Source organism: Monodelphis domestica, chromosome 2 (assembly GCF_027887165.1).
Source record: "Monodelphis domestica isolate mMonDom1 chromosome 2, mMonDom1.pri, whole genome shotgun sequence".
Taxonomy (NCBI): domain Eukaryota; kingdom Metazoa; phylum Chordata; class Mammalia; order Didelphimorphia; family Didelphidae; genus Monodelphis; species Monodelphis domestica.
The window spans coordinates 486,005,690-486,027,582 of NC_077228.1; the positions used below are offsets into that span (position 1 = coordinate 486,005,690).

The window sequence follows — 21,893 nt, forward strand, 5'->3', positions numbered from 1 at the left end:
CACAAAGCCTTTCTAGTTTGAGAGGGTCTGCCAAATCTTGGGCTTAACTGATAGAGCCTTTAAGAAACCCAGCTCACCTCTCTGCCATTGTGAAATGGTGGAGAACTTTAGAGTGGGAAAGTTTTTCCCAATATAAATTAAGAAAAGACTTTAATACACAATCTTCTAAATTTTTTATTAATCATACATAATTTTTGAAAGTAGAAAAAATGCTATTTTTACAAGTCCAAATGAATGAAACAATCTCTTGTCAAAAGTTTATATTTGACTGGGTGTGAGGGAGAAAGTATGTCTGAACATAAGTATAATAGGGGCTTTCAGTTGACCCTGAGTCCCTGTTCAGTGCTGAAATGCTTGCACACTTTAAGGGATGACAGAGCTCCTGGCTGTTTCTAATAACAGCTGATTTCATACAAAGGGTTTGAAATGAGGAAGCAGTACCTTACTAACAAATGAACAATAAGAGTCAATGATGCAAAAGCCATTTAAAAGCTAGTGATCTACAGGAGGCTAAGCTCTTCTCATCAACAATGCTTTTGAACCTCTTTTTATAAGGGCTTAGAAAAAGGTAGTTTGTCCTTTTCCTTGCCCTAGTTGTCTTGAGGCTGGGAGCATTTGGTAACTCAAGTACATCTATTGCTTACTCCAGCCAGAGACTATATAGTTGGCTTGAAGAAGGACTTGAACTTCAAGAAGAAAGTCGGTTCAAGGAAGAAAGCTGGCCTCAGAAGTCACCTTCAGCTTGAGTCATCCCCTTGACCTGCCTCTTGGAGGGAGCTTGGGTGAGTGGATAGCTAGCTTTCTTCTGGAGAGAGTTTAATTCTGGTTAAAGGTCAACAAACAAGTCCTGGCTGAGTTGAGCATCAGAGCATTATTTAATTAGATAGGCTAATGTCTTCTCTATATTTTTGTATTTCCCTGCTTTCACTCTTTCCACCTCTTTTTAAAATAAAAGCAGTTAAAAGTAATTTTGACTTTGAGCAATAATACTTTGAATTGGGGACCACCATTATTATTTATAATCTTCATATATTTTAGTCAAACCATTAAAACTGAATTATTACAATATTAAAACCCAAGCTGCCTCTTCTATTTTGTGTTTTACTCCTGCATATAGGAGTACCAACCTCAACCTCAGATGAATGTATTCAGGCTTGGAAGTGACTTTGTGACTTCAAATACTCCACAAGTCTTAGGTTCACCAGGAGGCGCAGAGGAAGATTCTAGATCGGAATATCCAGTAGAGTGATATGGTGGAGTTCAGAGCTTTGAGTTCCACATAAAGAAATGCTTGTTAAAAATGGGAGGCACCTGACTTGTCAAGGGAGGCCAATAGCCAGTATTGATTAAGGCCCACACTAAACTCATGAGTGTTTCTGACTTCAGGGTTAGTGCTCTATTCACTGCACCAACTTGCTGCCCTATTGTGAAGTGTAGACTATGATGTTTCAAGCCTGTTTTCCTATATTCCATTTGACTTCTGTTTTTAATCTTGTCCCCTTGTGTGCATTTAGGAAAAAAATTCTTAGTGTTGTGGTTGGTTTTGGTTGCTAACTTTGCTTATCTTTCTTGTATTTCTGTTGTTTAGGATGTTTGAGAATAAACTAATTTCTTCAGGTCTAGTTTTCTTTCTAGGAATTTTTTAGAGTTTGCCTTTTTTTTTTCATTAATGGTTAGACTCAGATTTATAAGACAGGTCACCTCAGGTGCATCTTGAGGTCCTTTGCTTTTTAGAATACATTGTTCCTTTCCTTCCTCTGGTTTTTGGTGGATGCAAAATTGCCTTGTTATTAAGTTTTCCTTTCTTTTTTTCTTTGAAGTTCTTTCTTTTGATTGCTTGTGGAATTTGTTGTTTGTCAAAAGAATAGTTAACTACTATGTTACTTGGAGTTTGCCCCATTTTTTTTTTCTGGAGACAAATTATGGGTTCTTTAGATAGATACTCTGTTTTCTGTATTCAGAAGTCCTTGGCATTTTCTTGTATTAACTTATTGCACTGTGTTGAGGTTTTTCAACTTGTGTTCTTCTGTGAGTCTTTTAATCCTTAGAGTGACTCTATGCATCCTTTCTTAGGATCAAAGTATTTTGCTTATATGGAGATCATGCTTTTTTTTTTTAATGCTATTGCTCTTTCTTCTCTTCTTCCAAATTGCCTTTTACTTCCATGTATTTGCATTCCTATCAGTTATTCCCTCTTTTGCTTCTTTGATGAAATTCTCTATCATGTATTCAAGTTTTTCCATTTTATTGATTGTTTCTGCTGAGTAGGCCTTAAGTTTTGTTTTCATGATTTCATTTCTCCCTTGAACCTCTTGAAGACAGCCTACTGTAATTTTGTATTCTCTTTTGGGAATCCACGAGGTCCTTTGTGTCATCAGGTATTGATTCATTTTCTTTTGTCTTGCAATATTTGTTCATAGATGCCTAAAACCTTTCACCTTATCTGGAGATTATATTCTCTTCTGTTATTAGAGGGAAGGGAAGAAAATGGGAAGAGAAGGGAATAAGCATTTATATGGTACATACTATATGCCAAGCACTTAAAAAATCCCAAATGTCTTATTTTCTCTATTGTTTTATCTGTTGTTTTTATAAATTTAATTTTCTCCTCATAAAATCTTTGGTCATTTCAGCCTTTTTTCTTTATTGTCTCCTATTGTTCACTTTCTGACTTTTTCCTTTTTGGTGGAGGTTTCTCTGTGAGGCTAGATCTCAAAGCCATCTCAACCTCCTCATACCCTGGGCAATTTATGGTTCACCAGCCTTAATCTCTGGCCCAAGGGACTTCTGGTGGGGGGAGAGCTGGCTATTGCTTTTCCTCGGGCTTAGTGAAGTACTTCACAGTCACACATTTGTCCTTTCTGAGTTCTCTGGCAGATCTCTGTTGTACTGCTGACTGACTGCTTGATCAAACATCTACTATTTGGATCTCTTCAGCACTGGGGCAGGGGCAGATTTGAGAGTTCTACAGCAAGCCCATGGGCCATCTTGTGCATCCTGTTTGCCAGAGTGTGATGGGTGGCCAGGGCGGGGGTGCTGAGTGCATGGTTAAGAGAGAGTATTAGACTTTTTGGTTGTTAGTTTGCTGGATTTTGACCTCATTTGGGTTCTTGCCCTAGTCCAAGGTTGGCAAATCTTTTCCCAGCTCAAGGGCCTGGAGGGCAAATTCAAACTGTCTGTGAGCCCCCAGATTACCAGAGAGAGTTGAGGGAGAAAGTGCTTGCTTTGGGAGATTGGACAATGGGGTAGGGTATGCAAGAAATGTCCTTAGGCGCTGGGAAGAGGGGGAATGGAGCAGGTCCCTAAAACCCTAGACTAGACAATTGAGATTGCCTTATCTCTTATGCAGAATATCTATTTTGGAGAGGTTATAAAGTTCATGAGAGCCAGAGAAAATATCTAGTCCTCTATCTTTATTATGGTCATGTTACTTGGAAGTCTGTGCCTTTCTTTTAAAAATCTAAGTAAGTTGATGTGTCTCCTGTGTAGTCACATCAATCTCTTTAGATAAATCCCAAGGATAAACTTAGTTTTATAATTGACTTCTCACTCTTTTGCCCCATGTGTCCCGTTTAGTTGCCAAATACTGTCATTTCTACATCTTTTGTTTCTGTCCCCCTTCTCTCTATTCACACAGTATGATGTCTCCTTCCTCTATTCTTTTTTTTTTTTTAACCTTCATCCAATGCTGGTTCCAAGGCAGAAGAGTGGCAAGGGCTAGGCAATGGGGGTTAAGTGACTTGCCCAGGGTCACAAAGCTAGGAAGTGTCTAAGTGCAGATTTGAACCCAGGACCTCCTGTCTCTAGCCCTCTCCTGGCTCTCAATCCACTGAGCTACCCAGCTGTCCTGCCTCTGTTGAATACATTCCTTCTCTCCTCCACCTCTTAGAATATTTTGCTTCTCAATTCAGTTCAAATGCCATCTCCTACATGAAACCTTTGTTATTTATCCCAACTGCTTGTGCCCTTCCCTCAAATTACCTGGTATTTATTTTGCACATATTTGTGTCAGTACATCTTGATTTCTCTGATAGAATGTGTTCCTTGAGGATAGAGATTTTCTTTTAAAAACTTCATTTTGATATTTTTGATTTTCACATCACTTTTATTTCCCATTATATTTTTCCCTCAACTCCTCTCAAGAACTATCACCTACCTCAAAAAACAACAAGAAGGAAAAACCAACTTAGTTTATTAACACTAATAAACATTTCACCAAAGTCTGACATATCCAGTGTTCCCCACCTGTGGTCCCCAACTTCTGCAAAGAAAGAGAAGAAACTTCTCCCCTCTCAAAGTCCAATCATAGTCATCATAACTTCACAGAATCTTAAAAATTATATTGTTATTGTCCTTTTCCTTTCTATTATATACTATTGTATCTATTGTATACATTTCATTGTATACATTTATTTTCTCATTTTGCTTATTTTCTATTGCATCAGTACATGTCTTCCCATTCTCCTCTGTTTTAATAATATTCATGATTTCTTATATAGCACAGGACTCTGCCTTTCCATCTATATTTGTTTATTAAATGGGCATCTGCTTTGTTTCTATGTCTTTGCTATTGGACTCTGTTTTTCTTTGTATCCCCTGTACCCAATATAATGCCTAGCATGTTGAAGGCATTTAATAGATGCTTGTTGAATGAATGACTAAGTCTTCCTAAAGACTTAATAGGTAAGTCCTACAGAGTTGCTTGAGTTACTTAAGTGACTTGCTTAGGATCCTTAAGCAAGTAGATGTTTGTAATGAGATCTGAACCCAAGGCTTCCTGATTCAATGCCCATCACTCTATTCACTATGCTAAGCCACCTAGGTATCTTACTAACATTAGTTGACATGTAAAACATTATTATTCCTTACATTTTGAATTAACTTTCCACTCTTCTTTGCCTTATTACTATCTCATCCCATTTCATTCCATCCCATTCTATCCTTTCCTTTCCATATATCTAAGCCATTTCCTACCATTTTCTATGCTTTTTTTCTCCTCATTCAACACAAATTTAACTAGAATAAACAATAATGTTTCTTGAGATGAAATGAATTCATGGGAATCTGGTTTATATAATTTAAAGAGAAATAAGTGTTCAAAAATCAGCTTTTTACATGAGTAGATCAACATTACTATACAAATATAATTGTCCTTGTATAAGAGAGGTATGTCAAACAAAAGATTCATGACAAGAATATTATTGATCCTTAGCTTTCTCTTAAAAAAAATTAAAAACAACAACAAAGTAACCAAATTGACTCCTGTAATCCATTTCAGTAGCTTTTAAAAGCCTGTTACTTGCTGGGATCCTGTTCTTTGTTTAAATTTTGTTTGACAAGTGTTTTATAAATGATTATAAGAGGTGGTTTATGTTTCATTAATGAGGCTGATAATAGTTAATTACTAAAATGGAGTAAACAATTCAATACCAGATCAAGCAGGATGGGTCAATTATGTAGAAAAGATCCAGCTGTGCTGAACATGATTTCCTTTAACCATTAGAAACCCCAAACATTTGGGGGGAAAAGGTTAATTGGTAAAGGGAGTTGGTAGAGAGTGCTTACACCTACTCTTAAACTTATTTCTTGGCAATCTCTGTTTAGAGTATTTTGCTTAACCCCACCCTATGGTGCCCCTTCCAAAGTGCAATAATATAAGGCAAAATATACTCTATTTGTCTTACATTAAATGCTAGTATCTTTCATAGATTTTTCAGGACATTCAAATACGCCAAAGAGCACTACACAAGGCATTCAGAGCCCTCACTAAGGACCTCCAACTGCAGATCGTGTCTTTGGAAAAGTATGACAAAATAGAGAACGTTTTCTTATACTACAAAGTTTATTTTGAAGACCATTATTGGTTTGTGAGGATACTTGAGGTATTCCATCTTCTGTTCTCTTCTCTTAGCGTATATAAAGGGCAGTTTGGTTAGGAAAGCTCTCACTGGTATCTTATCCAAAGAAATGCCAGAATTTTTAATGATTCTTTTGAAGTTTGAGTTGTCATTTTGTGTTTTGGCAGGCGGAGTGTAGAGAAAATAGTCTAAAGGATCTATTGCTCTGGCAAAATATTCAGAACAAAGAGTGAGAATTTTCAGAATTGTGTTTTTATAATTGTGTTTTTCAGTTTTCAGAATTTTGTGAAAAGTAGCCAATATCAAATAAGGAGATCCAAGGCAAAATGGGTCTGCTTGGGCAGATTGACAGTATATTATCCCTTAAGATAATTATTTTTACATCTTTGTTTCTGTTAAGGATTATATTCAGATATCTGCTTGTAGAGGATCCATAAATCTTTGAATTTTAAGTATAAACATAAATAGGATTTTAGATGAAGAAATAATACTCAGAAAATCTTTGATCCTGTTTTTCACCATGAGTTAACTTCCCAGGTTATAAAAAACAAACACATAAGTAAATAAATTTAAAAGTATGCTAGATTAGTTGTTCCATGAGATCCTATCTGATTATAAAGCACCAGTTCTGAATATGTATTCTTAATTTCCAATTCCTGTACATGGTTTAGGATTTAGGACTTAAAGCAATTCATTAGAGATTTGTCCATTGTTACTTAGACAATAACTGGCAGAATCATGATTCAAATGTAGGTCCTCTCATTCCAAATCCAGGGCTCTTTCCACTGCACTTTCTAACTTTAACACTCTTCATTAGTTTCTGATAATTTTATCATTTTCTTTCCTTTTTTATACACTTACTTTCCATTTTAGAACCAATACTGTATATTGGTTCCAAGGCAGAAGAGTGGTAAGGGCTAGGCAATGAAGGTGAAGTGTCTTGCCCAGGGTCACACAGCTAGGAAATATCTGAGACCAGATTTGAAATGTGGACCTCCTGTCTCTAGGCCTGGCAGACCTAGCTTCCCCCTTATTTTCTTTTAAAACTATTAATTCTTGATTTATTATATAAATATCCTAAACTTTTTTCTGTACCAAATATCATTCTATGTTATAGATCACTGTGTGCCTATATAGCTGAGGGTAACAAAAATTTTAAAAGCACATTTGTTTTTAAATTTTAAAACAAAGTGACCTAGGTTAAATTTCTACAAATCTTCACGTACCATATATTGGCAATATATTTGAATAGTAAAGCATGTCCAGACCATTTTTAAACAGGAAAGTGAAGTATAAAGACTATGTGCAGGCATTTAGTGGATTTTGTAAGTTTGCTGCATACATTTGTATTAAATGTAATTTATAAAATTAGGGAAGCAGGTTAGTACATTAGTACATTGTCCCGGGCTTCATTGGATTAATGTTAATGCTCCATAAAATAATTAAAAGGAATAGGTTGTACTGTGAAGGTGTAAAAGTAATAAGTGGTTTCAAAGGATAAAATTCAAATAAAAATAAAAGTCTTAAGGTGTCCAGGGTCTTGACGTGCATCTTCTCATTTGATTCTGATAATGTTCTGAAGTAGAACTTATTAAAGTCTCATTTTGGAAATGAAGATGAAGACACAGAGAAGCCTGGGAAAATTAAGTGTCTTTCCTAGGGTCATAGAGCTAACAAGTATCTGAGAGTAAATTTGTAACTAGACCTTTTTGACTCCAAATCCAGCATTCTCTCTAGAAGTCAGAATGAATCCATTGCATGGGCCTTCATTTATTAATTTTAAGTTGTGGTAAAGCCTAATTAATTTACACTAATAGGGAAGGGAGGACAGTCTGAATTCTTGAAAAGTTTCACATATAGACTAAAGAAATATATTTATATACCATAAAGAAGTGGAAGTTGGCCCTAGGTTTATTTTAACGAGTAAGTATATCTAATTATGAGCAACTAAGCTGCTGTAGTTCAAAACACCACTTAAATATGAGAGCTGAAATCCTTATACTAATTTGCTAAGTAAATACTTTCATGTTAGATATCATGATGATAAAATAAGGTTGAGTATCAGAAATTCTGAATTTGTAGGGTCTGGATTAATGAGCTTATACTGAGAATGCTACCTATTAGTGAATAGAGATAGCCATGTTTTGCAACCAACATGGGAGGACGTCAAAGCCTATCAAGAAAACAAAATATTTATTAAGTAAATAATAGAGAACTCTGGGAAAGTGTGACGCGAAGGTCCCAAAGGCCTGTATCCCTGATGATCCAGTTATTATTTGATTTATGTCAGCTTGCAGTTGCCCTTGTTTTGACCCTAAGAAGGCCTGTGTGGGAAGCTTGTCTCTCAGATAGAGCAGAAACATTGCTCTGTAGAATGTCTGGAGCCTAAGTATATATTAAAAAAAAAAAAAGAAAGAGGAAGAAAGAAAGAAAACCTAAACCCTGATAAATAGGGGAAAGGCCCAGTTTGCTCCAGCTGGACATCAAGGAGCTGAAGTAATTGCTGAATCATAATATACTCAACTCACTCTGCATGGAAGAGGACAGACTGTAGTTTTATCTTCCATCTGTGAGTATTTTATTTATGCATTAAAAAGAGCTATGAATTTTATAATTCCAGGTTGCCTCAATTTTGTTTGCACATTATTTATTCACAACATAATATATTTGCTATTTGCTTCAAACAGTTAATATATAAAATGTAAATGAAAACATGCCTTTTTTAGACTTGAATTTCCACTTTTATGAATTTAATTTTTGTTATGTAAACAAATACATTTTAAAATGCACTAACTATCCAAAAGAATATATTTCTTAACAAAGAACTATAGTTAAACATAGGGGACTATTTGCAACTGTCTCCTCCGGAATTCCAAGACATTGCTGTACTATGCTAGTACTTTAGATGACTTGGAATATAATAGAATTTTGGACTTATGAGAGACAATGCAACACTCAACGTGTTAGGAAACTATTTAAAGCAATTCTTTATTGTAATGAATGAATATGCAAAAATCCTTCATTAAAAGCTTTCTTAACTTCAGGAAACCCTTTTTGGGGGGAGCAATTGCCAAAATCTTTAAATATATAGTTAAACATTTTGAAATATATTATGAAAAAGGAATCTTGAAGAGAAGCAAGGCTGTGTTGCAGGAATATACTTACACTACAAGTATAAAGCTAACCTAAACGGCAAAGAAACATAGAAGGGGGAAATTGCTTACATCCTACCTCTACATATTTGACTTAAAAAGTATCTCAACCTATTTTTCAATTTTAAAATAATTTTCAAATTGACTGGTTTTGCACCTTTGAAATTTTGTTCTATGCCTTTTATGTTGTGAAAGTTATTGGAACAAATGTCCCTACTAATTAGAACTACTCTTTACATATTTTAAAAATATTTGATAGGTTTTTATGGCAAAAAATAACATAATCAGAGGTTGGAAAAATTAGACAGAATGAGAAACTATCCTTCATATTTCCAAGGAAATTCTTTTTATTTTTTATAAATCTAATAGATTATTAAAAAAGATTTAGGCTATAAAAACCTTAATATGTTAAAATAAAATTTTAAACTAAATTTTCATTGAAGATTGCTATACTAATTAGAAGTATCTAAAGTGAAAACAAAACTGTTTTTCTAGTGTAATATTTCCATTGCACTGACTTTTTTGTTTTACAGATTTTTTTCACAACTTCAAAAGTATTAATGTGCATATTTCCATATTTTTTACTATTTATGATAAAATTAATATAATTTTAAAACCATGTATCAGTGTATAGTGACTTTCTTTTACACATGCTATAAAACACATGACAATTGAATTTAGTGTTAAACAAAATGTAAACATTTTAAAATTTGTTAAATTTAATAAATGTATATTCCTTTCCAATTTAAAAAGAAGCCTTTACCAAAGAAAAAATGTAGACTTTGTCCATGCCAAATTGATCCCACAGATAAGAGCACCCTTCTTAACTAAGTAGCTTCTGTTTTAAACAAATATTTACTGGGAAAGATAGTAAAATAGTAGCATTCCAGGCCCATTGTAACTTTTCACTTTACTTGCCAACTTAAAAAGTTTTAATTACTTCCTTCTGTCCAAATTATTAATCATTTTCCAAAATATTTTTAAACTTTAACCTGATGAATTAATAGTTTATTCCTATTTTTACATGGTACAGTTAAAACACAAACACATGTGCACCCATATGATTAACCTTCTTGTAATATATAATAAAGGTTTGAAGAAAAAAAATGAACTAAAAAGTTTTGTTGAGTAGAAAACAGTGCATATGTGTATTATTTTGAACATCAAAACCATTCTGTTAGAATTTGACATATTAGTCCATGATTCGGTATAATATATAGGTCTATTGTAGACATTGTCTAAGGATGTTTGACTGATGGAAGTACTAGAAGTATCTTGTTATAAGGCAATTTCACCTGTTATATCCCCACATAACAGATTTTAACAATGACATAATTGAAGCTCTTGTGTAAATTATTATGGATGCATAGCTATAAGCATATAACATAATTATAAATCATTAATTAAGAGAAAGCAAACTGTACGATCAATCTAAAAAATTTCTTTGTTAGGCTTCATTTGCAGCATTTCTAAAGTAAATTCTCACTCAGGTAATACTGCCTACACAGCAGTAAGCACTGAATAAATTTCAATATTGTTTAGATGGTTACCATTGTGTAGACTCAGCCTGAATGAACACTAATGATACTTTACTTAAAATAAAATGAAATGATATAAAAGCAAGTTCTTTTAATTTTCATCTCTAATTTTAGTTGTTGAAATATTTGAATTTCTCACCTCATATCTGAAATCAAATTGAAACTGAACTAAAGAGCAGTTTAACAGAAGGATTGTCAAAAATCAGACTCATGTTCAAGTTCCTTTAATGCAGGAGACCAAAAGACTTGTGAAGATTAACAACTGACTGAATAAATTGTTTGATTTATTAACAGTAGGCTATTGGCTTCTGAGAGGATCATCATATTAAAGATTTGTAGAAAGAAGTTGACAACTTACTTAGGCCATTACTTTTTTTTTGCCCCATTTGAAATTATTTTATAATGACTTCTGTTGTGTTTCCATCCATTAAATCTTAAATTATTCTAGGTAAGATTGGGAGATTGGATTTGATGGATGATGAAGGAACTAAAGATCAGGTTGGCTTACTACTAGAATAATCATAATAAAAACATTTTCAGTGTGTTTATGAAAATTAATTTGTTATAGTAACATAATGATATGATTTTTAAAATTCCCTTCATTTTGTCCTATCCTTTGTGGAGTACATGGACAAGTCTTTATCCTCAAGTGATAAAAATAGTGAAATGTTACTATAACTTTAAGAATAGAACACTGTAACTTTGAATGAAGATGACTGACAGCAGAAATGTCCTATATCATTAAAAATCCTTACACTCAACACGTTCATGTAGGGCATAAGGTCTAAATATTTTGTCAATTTTTGGAGATTGGCTCTCTGAATTATTTATTATTCATAATTATTTATCATTTATGGGCTTGAGCATGGAGATAACAGAGCCATCATGTCTGGTAGGATCATATTCTTTCAAGTAACTCCTAGAAATAGTTCCAAAAGTCTTCTTGGCAGGAGTTTGAAATAATAAGTCTAAGGGTAGTGTAGTTCTTAATGCTCTTTCTCAAATATTATGCCACCAAGTCAGATGATTATTTCACCCTCTTTTACTTAGAATGTGATTCAAAGTTTTGTTTTGCTCTCATGATTCAGTATTCTTGAAGTTACTCCATTGGGAATTCCCTCCCAGAGCCTTAAGAGCAGTCCTCAAGTCCTTCCCCCAATTTTATTGATGTTTTTATATTTATAGCACAGTTATTTCCCACCTTATCTTTTCCAGATTGAATTTGCCCTTGTGACAAAGAAAAACAATCAAGCAAGTACAAAAACTTTAATATTACATACAGTGTTTTATCTGAGCAGTTTCCCATCTCTTTATTATGGGGGTTAGGGGGAAGGGAAGAGATATATTTAATTATTTCTAGGACCTTCAATGGTTTTCCCATTACTTGGAGCTCAACTTTCTTTAAATGATCTTTTCACTTATGTTGTTGATGTCATTGTATTTTATTCTTTTGGTTCTACTTATTTCACATTGTATTAGTTCTAATATTGAATTTTTTTTTATTAATTCCTCTTCTAGAAATTCACATATTTTAAAAGTGTAATGAGTAGAAAACTCTTAAAAATGCCATACAATTATTATTTGGGCAACATGAAATCAATTCAGGGGATTGTGAAGACTAATCAGTAAATATCTATAACTTCATCCCCCCAAAGCCCAACCCAACTTTAATGCCTCATCTTGAGGAGGTGACTCTCTTGAAAAGCTATATTCATAGAGGTAGGCTCAGATGGGCCTTAAAACTGAAAAATCTCTGAGAATAGGATCATTACCAGATGACTGGCCATTAGGATATGAATTTTTTCGGCCTTAGCAATTCATGAAAAGTAGGAAGGCTATAATTGGGAATCTGAGTAGAAAGGAGACATAAAGACCATGCAATCCAATGACCTTACATGTATTAGTGAGGAAATTATAGCTATTTCAAAGCATTAAAATATAAATTAGAGAACACTTAGAAAATAAAGACTATTGCCTAAAATTATTTTTCCAACTTTTTAAATACTTCCAACTGTATGACTACTTGCCCTCTCTGAATTATTTTACTTTAAAATCAAGGTTAATATGCTTAAGCTATAGAAAACATTATAAACAGCTATACAATTCAGTTCAAAGAACAGAATGTTTTTTAAAAAAAAACCCTTTACCCTGTGTCTTAGAATTAATACTGTGTTCCAAGGCAGAAGAGCAACAAGAGCTAGGAAATGGGGATTAAGTGATGACTTGCCCAGAGCCACACAGTTTCAAAGTGTTTGAGGCCAGATTTGACCCCAGGAACTCTCACCTCTAGGCCCAGTTATCTATCCAGGACTGAGCAATCCAGTTGCCCCCAAAAGTACAGAATATTGAGAAACTGATAGAATATATTTTCAATTTTCTTGGTTTTTATAGTTATTACCAACACTTTCCTACCAAAAGTATATATGGATATTTCTTCTCTCACTCAGTATCATTTCCTCTTAAGCTCCATTCTTTTCTTCAATTTCTTGAAAGGATTTCTTTTCTTTTATAAATGATTACTAGATTTCAAAATCATACTTTAAAATAATCTATAAAGAATTTGTTTCCCTTAGGATTTATTCTTAAACCCATCATTTACTGAAGTGAATGAAGCAGTGGGAATTGGACCAGAATATGGCAAATACTTATGTGACAGTATCTGATGGGTACTGTCTTGCTGAACCTATACAGTATTATGGTATGTAACAGAAACTCCTAATAGAAGACACTCAGTAAAATTTTTATCTCTTGTTGAAAATATGTATAAGATGCAAAAACTTGTTTGGAATATACCCCCAAAGTACCAAATCCTTGCCTTGTAAGAAACTTAAAAGTATGCAAAAATGAGCAAGTATGTAAATATAATAAATCAAGTCTGAGGAAAATGAATAATTTTTGGGAAAAAATTGTAGGTAAATATAAAAGTTGGAATGATTTTAATGAGCCATCTGCTCATGAAAATAAAGTGAATATGTACCTTTTAAGTGAAACTGAAGATCAAAAGGACTTATTGAATTAAACAGAATATATTGGTCTTAATATAATAAAGTAAATAAATGGGAAAAGGGAACATGAGAGACTTACTGTGGCATAAATGTCTGCTAGTTTTAGTGTTTAATACTAGCTATATGTTTCACGTGGCACATCCTGCCAGAAGACTAAAGATATTATTAGTTTCTAGAGTATTAAATATAATTTTTGCAATCTGAAATCAAAGTATTAAATCTAATGTTCATGCAAATGCTTTTAAAGGAAAGAAAAAGTAAGCTTTTTATCATGTTTTTAAAAAAGGGTTTACTTGTGTGGGCAGGGTACCTTGATAACATTTTAAAAGATATCAGTCAATCAACAGTATATCCTGAGCATCTCTCACTCCCATAGCACTTTACTCATTCATTCTCTTCCCTTCCCCAAATTCTCCCATTTGAACTTCCTATTATTATCAAGGATACCTCTATCTTCCCAGTCTCCCAGACTCTCAATCTTCGCTTCATGCATGTCTCTTTATTCTTTCTCTTCCAACATATTCATACAGGTGTCTCCAAACCTTATCATTTCTATCTACACAAGATTTTTCTATGTCTTCTTCTCTTCACTCTCACAGACATGATATTAAAAGAGTTTACATTCTACTGAGGGGATATAACATGTACACAGATAAATAAATACAAGATAAATTGAAGAGCAAAAAAGCACTAACAAGTAGAGTGAAATCTAATGAAAGCAATCTCTTGCTTTGAAGTATCCAAGGAACCTTGGACAAAAAGTATTGGTGAAAAAAACAAATTATAGAGATAATTTTTCAGTTCTGTTCTCTACTGCCTTGGCTACAGTGTACTGAAACAATTTCAGTGGGCTCTGAAGGGAAATATGGAAGAGAGGAGAGGGAAATATGCATTCTTGGTTTAGGGGAAGAATGAGCTGAATGTAAGTTTACATGACCTCCAGAAAGAGGTGAAATATTTACAATGAACAGTGAATGATGACAAACGTGTTAGAATGTAAAAATAGTTGTATTTTTTGAATTCTTAAATATTATTGTTCCTTTTTTTTTTAATGAAATCTAGATGTATTACCAGAACATATCAATTATCAGCTACAGGACCCTGATTACCAAGCAGCACCTTACTGTCAGTATTCAACTGTCCAGTTTTCTCCAACTTTACAATCTCTACCTTCTCATAATCACTACAATGCATATAGTTTGGATTCACAGTATAATGATGGGCAATACATACTTAGCACCAGCGAATTAAATAAGCCCACTTGTATGGTTACTCATGAGCCTGATGATGGATATCCAGGAATAAAAAGATCTAAACTAAATCATTCTTCTATAAGAATTAAAGGACAAGAAGAACTTTGTGTGGTTTGTGGTGATAAAGCTTCAGGATATCATTATAATGCACTTACCTGTGAAGGTTGCAAAGGTAAGAAAAATTAGAGAAAAACTGAAATTTTCTATATGCAGTACTAACATGATCATCTTTTCCTTTTGAAGTGGGCATTAGTCATTAATAATAACAGTCATTAGTATACTTAAAGGTGATTAAATATATGGTGAATCAAAAATGTCAGGGAGCTAACAGTTTCTCATTTCTTTTAAGCCAGATATTTAACATGTAGACAAACTATTCAGTATTTAAACAATACAGCAAAACCTTGTTTTGTGCAACCAATACCTTCTAAGACCTTTCATGTAAGTTGAAAATTGCATTTAATAGTGAATGCCATTATTTAATGAGTATTTCTTATACCAACATACCTAGGCACTTCACAGCTTTTCTTAGGCTCACCAGAGCTACCTGCATCACTACTCTTGCACTTTGAGGCATTATTAATAACTAAATAGCATTAATGAATCAAAGAGAAGCCCTACTCTAATGCTGACATGATTTGTTACAAGTACAAGTTACAAAGACTTGTGGAAGTGTATGCTTGGAGCAAAGCAATGTAATGAGTCACACTCAGAGTGAGAATAGAATGAGTGTGATTAGATGAACTGCTGCAAGACTACTCCACTTGGGAAAATGGCATGTATTTAGCATATAATTTAAATATCTTATTTTACTGATTTTTCTGCCTTCATTTTTTTTATTGCCAGTTGCATCTACCTGAACCTGTGTGTTGCTTTCATGTAAAACAAGATCCTGAATTCCCATTCATTTAATTGAGTTTGAGGTCATAATACAAACTACTTTATGTCATTTGACATTGGGCTTAACTTTAATACACCTTTTCATATTATCTTGAACAATTTTTGTTTTGAATTGGAGTTTGGGCTTAAGTGAACTCAGAAATTTCCAAATCTAAGGTGCTATAAAAGTTGATCAGAGGGGGAAGCTGGGTGGCTCAGTGGATTGAGAGTCAGGCCCAGAGATGGGAGATCCTGGGTTCAGATCTGGCCTCAGACACTTCCTAGCTGTGTGACCCTGGGCAAGTCACTTAACCCCCATTGCCTAGCCCTTGCCACTCTTCTGCCTTGGAGTCAATACACGGTATTAATTCCAAGATGGAAGGTAAGGGTTTAAAAAAAAAGCTGATCAATGGCCTGTGAGTGAATATTTCAGTTGAAATCAGAATTTTGGAAGTATGAAAAATTACCTGGATAAACTTTTTGAGGTTGCAGAATCTTTCTTCATTGCCTTGTTTCTGTTCCAAATGAATAATGTAACTGGATGAAACTATTGCAAAATAAATGTTTACCATCCATGAAAGGTTATGTGGTTTTAATAGGCAAAGTGTTCAATGGGGAATCAGGAAAAACTGGATTCAGTTCCTGACCCATTAGCCCTATGTAAGGTCAGTCACTTAGATGCCCAGAGCCTCAGTGCAACTCACTAAAACTACATATGAGTTATAAAGGGGTGAACTTGACGCACTGACCATTCCTAGCAATGCCTCATGCAAAATGGATATTCTAAAGAACCTTTTAAAAAACAATAACAATATATCATAACACTGATTTAAGTGATACTTAATCACTATGGTAAAAGAAAAGGTTTCATTTTAGCTGTTGGAGGTATTTAATGTTAAGTGCCAAATATGACCAATATATGGGACAATTCTGGTTTAGACTGAATAGATTGTTTCAATTAGAAGAGGATTAAGAGAATTCAATTTAAAGATAATTAAATAAAGACATCCATAGGGAGGGATCCCATTGCCCCATTTTCTATGAATTAAAATCATTTAGTCAACCTTTCAATAAAAGGATACTAGTTTGGGGGGTTTGAACCTATAATTTCATCAGTATAGGGGAACTCTAGGAGAAGAAATGCTTTCTATTAATGCATGTAGCCAAATGTTCTACGGTTAACAGCCTTAAGAAAGTTGCCTTGCTTGCAGAAGGGCAAGCGCAGAAAAGCTAAGTGACTTACCCAGGATCATACAGTCAGTATAAGTAAGAAGCAGGGCTTGGGACTTTGAGACTAATGTCTCTTAAGCCACTATCTAGCCCGCATTCCATGCTGCCTTGAGATCAATTATTAATATTAAACATGAAAATAGTTGACTACAATACTCAGTGGTAAGATAATAACTGATTTCTTTTTAATGTATTTTAGGTTTTTTTCGTCGTAGCATCACCAAAAATGCAGTATACAGATGCAAGAATGGTGGGCACTGTGAAATGGATATGTACATGCGTAGAAAATGTCAAGAGTGCCGTTTGAAAAAGTGTAAGGCAATGGGAATGTTAGCAGAATGTAAGTTGTCTATTCTTAGTTTCTCTTTTGGTAATTTCTCTTTGGGCTATAATTTTTTATGACTATTTTTATCATATTGAGAATTAAATAGTCAAATCATAAGCTTTTTATTTATGTGCTGTCAGAATTTATATTAGTTCTTTAGCAGCTACTAAAGTTAGAATTAATTTCAAAATTTAGGGAATTAATGATTTTTTAATACCCATGATAATTGGTTTTTATACAAACACTAAGTTGATTTTGCTTCTGATCATAGTTATTTTTTCCTTTATTCAATGATACCTGTATAGATATTAGTTTCCTTAACGTTAAAAAAATGAATCCAGCATGAGTGGTTTTGAAATAATAATTTCTTTTTTTTTTCCATTTTGAATCTAAAGAGAACAGTTTCACTTGGAGGATCAGGTGATATCCAAAACTTAATGTATAAAAAACAAGTGAATCAACTTCCCTAGTAGGGTCATAGTCTTAGAAGGTAATTTCCAACTCTTAACTCTCTTTTCCCTATTACACCTTGTCAACATCCTATCAATTAATTTTATGTGACATTTCCCAGAATTGGCCATTCCTTTTTTATTTACCACTAGATTGAACTCCTTGCTTCCTTTTGTTCTGCTTTTAATTTGTGCTAATTTTATGGTTATATAATAATTATAGCTTCTAAAAATAATTGTCCACAAAGATTGTTTTCATCATGTCATTCCCCTATTCTGGTAAAGAAAACATAATGTATCTCTACTGCCCATTATGTAAAATTCACACTTGGAAGCTTGACTTTTGAAGTTCTACATTAGACTTATCTGATTGAACAAACTTGTTGCTCCCTATCACCCCATACAATTTACTTATATTCTTCCTTTTGACTGTACACACTTCTTTCACTTGTAAAATCTTCATTTTCTTCACTAGCTGACCTCATCATGTCATTAAAAACCTGATTCTAAGTTCATTTTTCCCAAGAAGTCTTCCTTGATTAACTTTTCTTGACTAGAATGACTTTCTCTCTGCATATCCTTTTATAACTTACATATTTATTTGGAAAAATTTTCCTTTTTACTTTTAGCATATTGCTCATCAAGTCCCTTAAGTTATTTACCTAGAATATATTTGCATAGAATATGTCTCTTTGCCTAGAAGATAAGCCATTTGAGGTTGGAAGCTAATTTCTATATCTTTCTTCAACACAAAACCATAAGATTTTATAGATTTGGACCTAGAGAGAACCTTAGAGGTCAATAAATGTAAGCTTTTTGTTTTATAGATAAGGAAATTGTAATCCAAAGAAGTGATTTACACAAGGTCACATAGGTTAAGTAAGTGGCAGAACTTGGATTCAATTCAGGTCCTTTGGTTCCAATTTCTGGGCTTTTTCCAGTAGAGCATGCTGTCTCCCTCATTTCTGAAGGCACCTTCAATCCCTCTACTAATATAATCTCTCTACAACTTTAAGAGTTGTTATAGCTGAGAAACTCATGGCTCTGTGTGTCCTTCTTAGGAATAGATCTCTCTGTATTTGGCTATGCTGGTTGTTAAATAATAAAGAGCATATTACCAAGCCACTATTCAAAGCCTGTCCAGCCTGATGAGATCTGTCATAGTTTGTGCTCTGTCATCTCAGCCTTTCAGAACTGAGAGCCACCTCCATGCCAGGATTAAGAAGAAAAGGAATGTATTAGAGAGAATCACAACATAGCACCTAGTCAATCACTCTGCATAAGTATATAGGAAATATTTTTGAATGACATTATACCTAAAAATAAATATTAACAGGAATGTCCTTCCTAGTTAGTGTTAGACTAGACCAGTCAAACAAAGGCCCTAATTAGGTAAAAAAAATATTTTTTAAGCCTAACCAATTCAATATGAAAATTTCCTATTTAACAAAAAGGTGTTTGATGTCTTTTTCATGTGTTTGATGTCTTTTTCTGTTTATAATAACAAAAAGAGACTTTGCTCATTTTCATCTTCATGAGATACCCTCATGACACTGTGATATAAAGCCAAGTTTCACCTTCACACATAGATAAGACTATTTGACTATTGTACACATTGTCTATCCTTAGAAATCAATTGGTAAAGTATGTTGCTACAAACCTAGAACTAATCAGATAGTGTGTCTGAGAGAAGAAAAGTTAGTTTCTAGTTTGGAGAGACAAATTTCTATTAAATACTAGTAGAAATGTATCTTAGGTAGCTCTAAATACTGCCAATCTTAAACTTCTCCAAAAAAAAAAAAAGGATTGATTTTGTAGCTAAGTTAGGAAAACTAAATTTACATTTCCATGGATACTTTTTGTGCTTCTTCCTACAGGCTATGCACCATCCCCCTTGAACCTCCTCACTTTAGTCAATACCTCCAGTTGAATTTTTCCAGCTGGGAATAAACTCTATTCCTTTCTATTTATTTTTCTGAGTTCTGTTCTATACTGGTGTTGAATACCAAGACAGGCAAATTGCCTTGATTCTCCAATAAGCATCAAAAGGACTCTAGAAACAGTGGAGGGGGAAGGGGCAAAACTGGCATCTTCTGCTGCCATTCTTGCTCCCTCAACAAAGGTCCATGACCACATTATAAATATGGATTCTGAATTACTACAGGTTTGCTAACGGAAGTACAGTGTAAATCCAAACGACTTCGAAAGAACTTTAAGCAGAAGAATAGCTTTTTTTGTAACATCAAAGAAGAAGAAGGAATAGACAATAAGCTTGTATCATCTACAACTAGATCTAGAAAACTGGTAAGCACTTTCTTCACTAACCAAATTAGTTGCTCGTTGCTTTGATTGCTTTTTTTTTTGAAGAAACTATATACATCATTTTTTCACCTTATATTTTCTTAAAATTACAGGACAGAGTAGAACTAACTCCAGTGGAACATCAGCTCATTGATCACATTGTGGCTGCTCATCAAAGATATACAATTCCACTGGAGGAAGCAAAGAAATTAGTATGTGGGCATTATTTACAAGAAATAATAAGTAGTCAACAATATCATCATCCCACTAACAATAATGTAAAATCTTAAAAATGTTTTTTTCTTTATTTAATTCCAATAACAAATTGACACATACATTTTCCAAGGTTACATGATTCATGTTTTCTCCCTCTCCTCTTCCCTCCCTCCTCTTGGAGTTGACAAGTAATTTAATTGGGTTGTATATGTATTTTCATTCAAAATCTGTTTCTATATTATTTATTTTTGTAAGACAGTAATTTTATAAAACTAAAACCCCAAATCATATGTCCAAATAAACAAGTGATAAATCATATGTTTTCTATTGCAATAAAATAAAATTTGACAATTATTTTTTACAAAATTAATTTTCATTAATTCTATTTTTTGTGTGTTAGCTCCAGGAATATGCAAATCCTGAGGAAAGTTTCCTGCGCCTTTCAGAAACAGCAGTGCTTCATGTTCAGGTGTTGGTGGATTTTACAAAGAGACTTCCAGGTAGTTTTCCTTGAAGACTTTGAAAAGACATTAAACACAACAGATTCATTTTATTCCTTCATTTTGTTTTATTATTTATTTACTAACAAATTTCCAGGTAAGTTTTCCAAAGTTATAGGATTCAAGATGTCTCCCTCCCTCCCTTTCCTCCCCATTCCTGGAGCTGGCAAGTAATTCAATCTATATTCCCTCATTTTAAAGGGAATGAAACAATTCAAGCAGAAAAACCCCCCTTCAGTTCTTTCTGGTTATCAAATATTTAAAAGTTGAGGGGGGAAAGAGCCTAATGCTAAACTAATTTAAAATTAATATCCCTATAAATTTCTTTACATTCAGCTACTTCTCTCTCTCTCTATATATATATATATTTATATGTATATATATATATATATTACCACAATAACAACTCATGTTTATATAACATAAGGTCTGCAAATCATCTTCTTCCCAACAATCATGTGAGGTAGGTATTGTTACCCATTTTAGAGATGAAGAAACTAAAACTCTTAGTCATATGATCATAAATTTAGAACTAGAAGGTATTGTAGAAATCATAGTCTATCTATCACTTCCCCTTCCCATTTTGATAACTGAGAAAACAAAGTTCCCAATAAGTGGAATGACTTGCCCCAGATAAAAGAAGTGCTAATGGTAAAACTAATATTCAAACTTAGGTTATTTGACTACAAATCCAGTATACTTTCCACTGCAATTCATTGACAAACTGAGGGAAATTCCCCCTCCTTCACTCCCCAGCTACATAATGAGGTAAGAATTCAAACCCAGATACCCTGTCTCCAAATTCAGCATGCTTTCCATTATATTAGGAATATTTTGACTGATTGAATTGATCAAAGCAGTAAAAATGATTAGTTAAATTTGTTTTTTGGATGATTTGATAAACTAGGTAATCAAGTTGGTCAAATGACCCATTTGGTTCTTCTTTATGTATGTTTGACTTCTTTATGTAGATACAGTCTGAAGCGAACAAATGGAAACATTCGTAATAAAAGAAAATATGGTTATTAATTTAATATAAAAAGAAAAGAAAAGAAAAAAACATATCCAGATAACACATTGCAAATAAGCACTTTGCAGTTACATCATCCATATTACTTAGTATTTGTCATATTAATAACTTTATTAGTCAGTCTGCATTAGCAAAAAAACTAACCACAAATATGAAT

The 21,893-nt window shown here is 33.5% G+C and overlaps 1 protein-coding gene across 4 annotated transcripts in view; it reads left to right on the forward strand.

Annotated features, from left to right (window-relative positions):
* The first annotated feature begins 628 nt into the window (after positions 1 to 628).
* LOC100009985 (bile acid receptor-like) overlaps positions 629 to 21,893 on the forward strand; it is a 28,238-nt gene continuing 6,973 nt past the window's right edge. Inside the window, exons 1-8 of one of the 4 annotated variants that reach the window (XM_056819247.1) lie at positions 7,943 to 8,427; positions 11,764 to 11,803; positions 13,122 to 13,246; positions 14,616 to 14,978; positions 17,115 to 17,255; positions 19,854 to 19,993; positions 20,104 to 20,202; positions 20,607 to 20,706. In XM_056819247.1, coding sequence (XP_056675225.1) covers positions 13,156 to 13,246; positions 14,616 to 14,978; positions 17,115 to 17,255; positions 19,854 to 19,993; positions 20,104 to 20,202; positions 20,607 to 20,706 — 934 coding nt within the window. In that variant the 5' untranslated portion in view covers positions 7,943 to 8,427; positions 11,764 to 11,803; positions 13,122 to 13,155. Of the gene's footprint in view, positions 783 to 7,942; positions 8,428 to 11,763; positions 11,804 to 13,121; positions 13,247 to 14,615; positions 14,979 to 17,114; positions 17,256 to 19,853; positions 19,994 to 20,103; positions 20,203 to 20,606; positions 20,707 to 21,893 lie in introns of those variants that run through there. The other 3 variants (XM_007485239.3, XM_056819248.1, XM_007485238.3) reach the window with 3 other exon arrangements.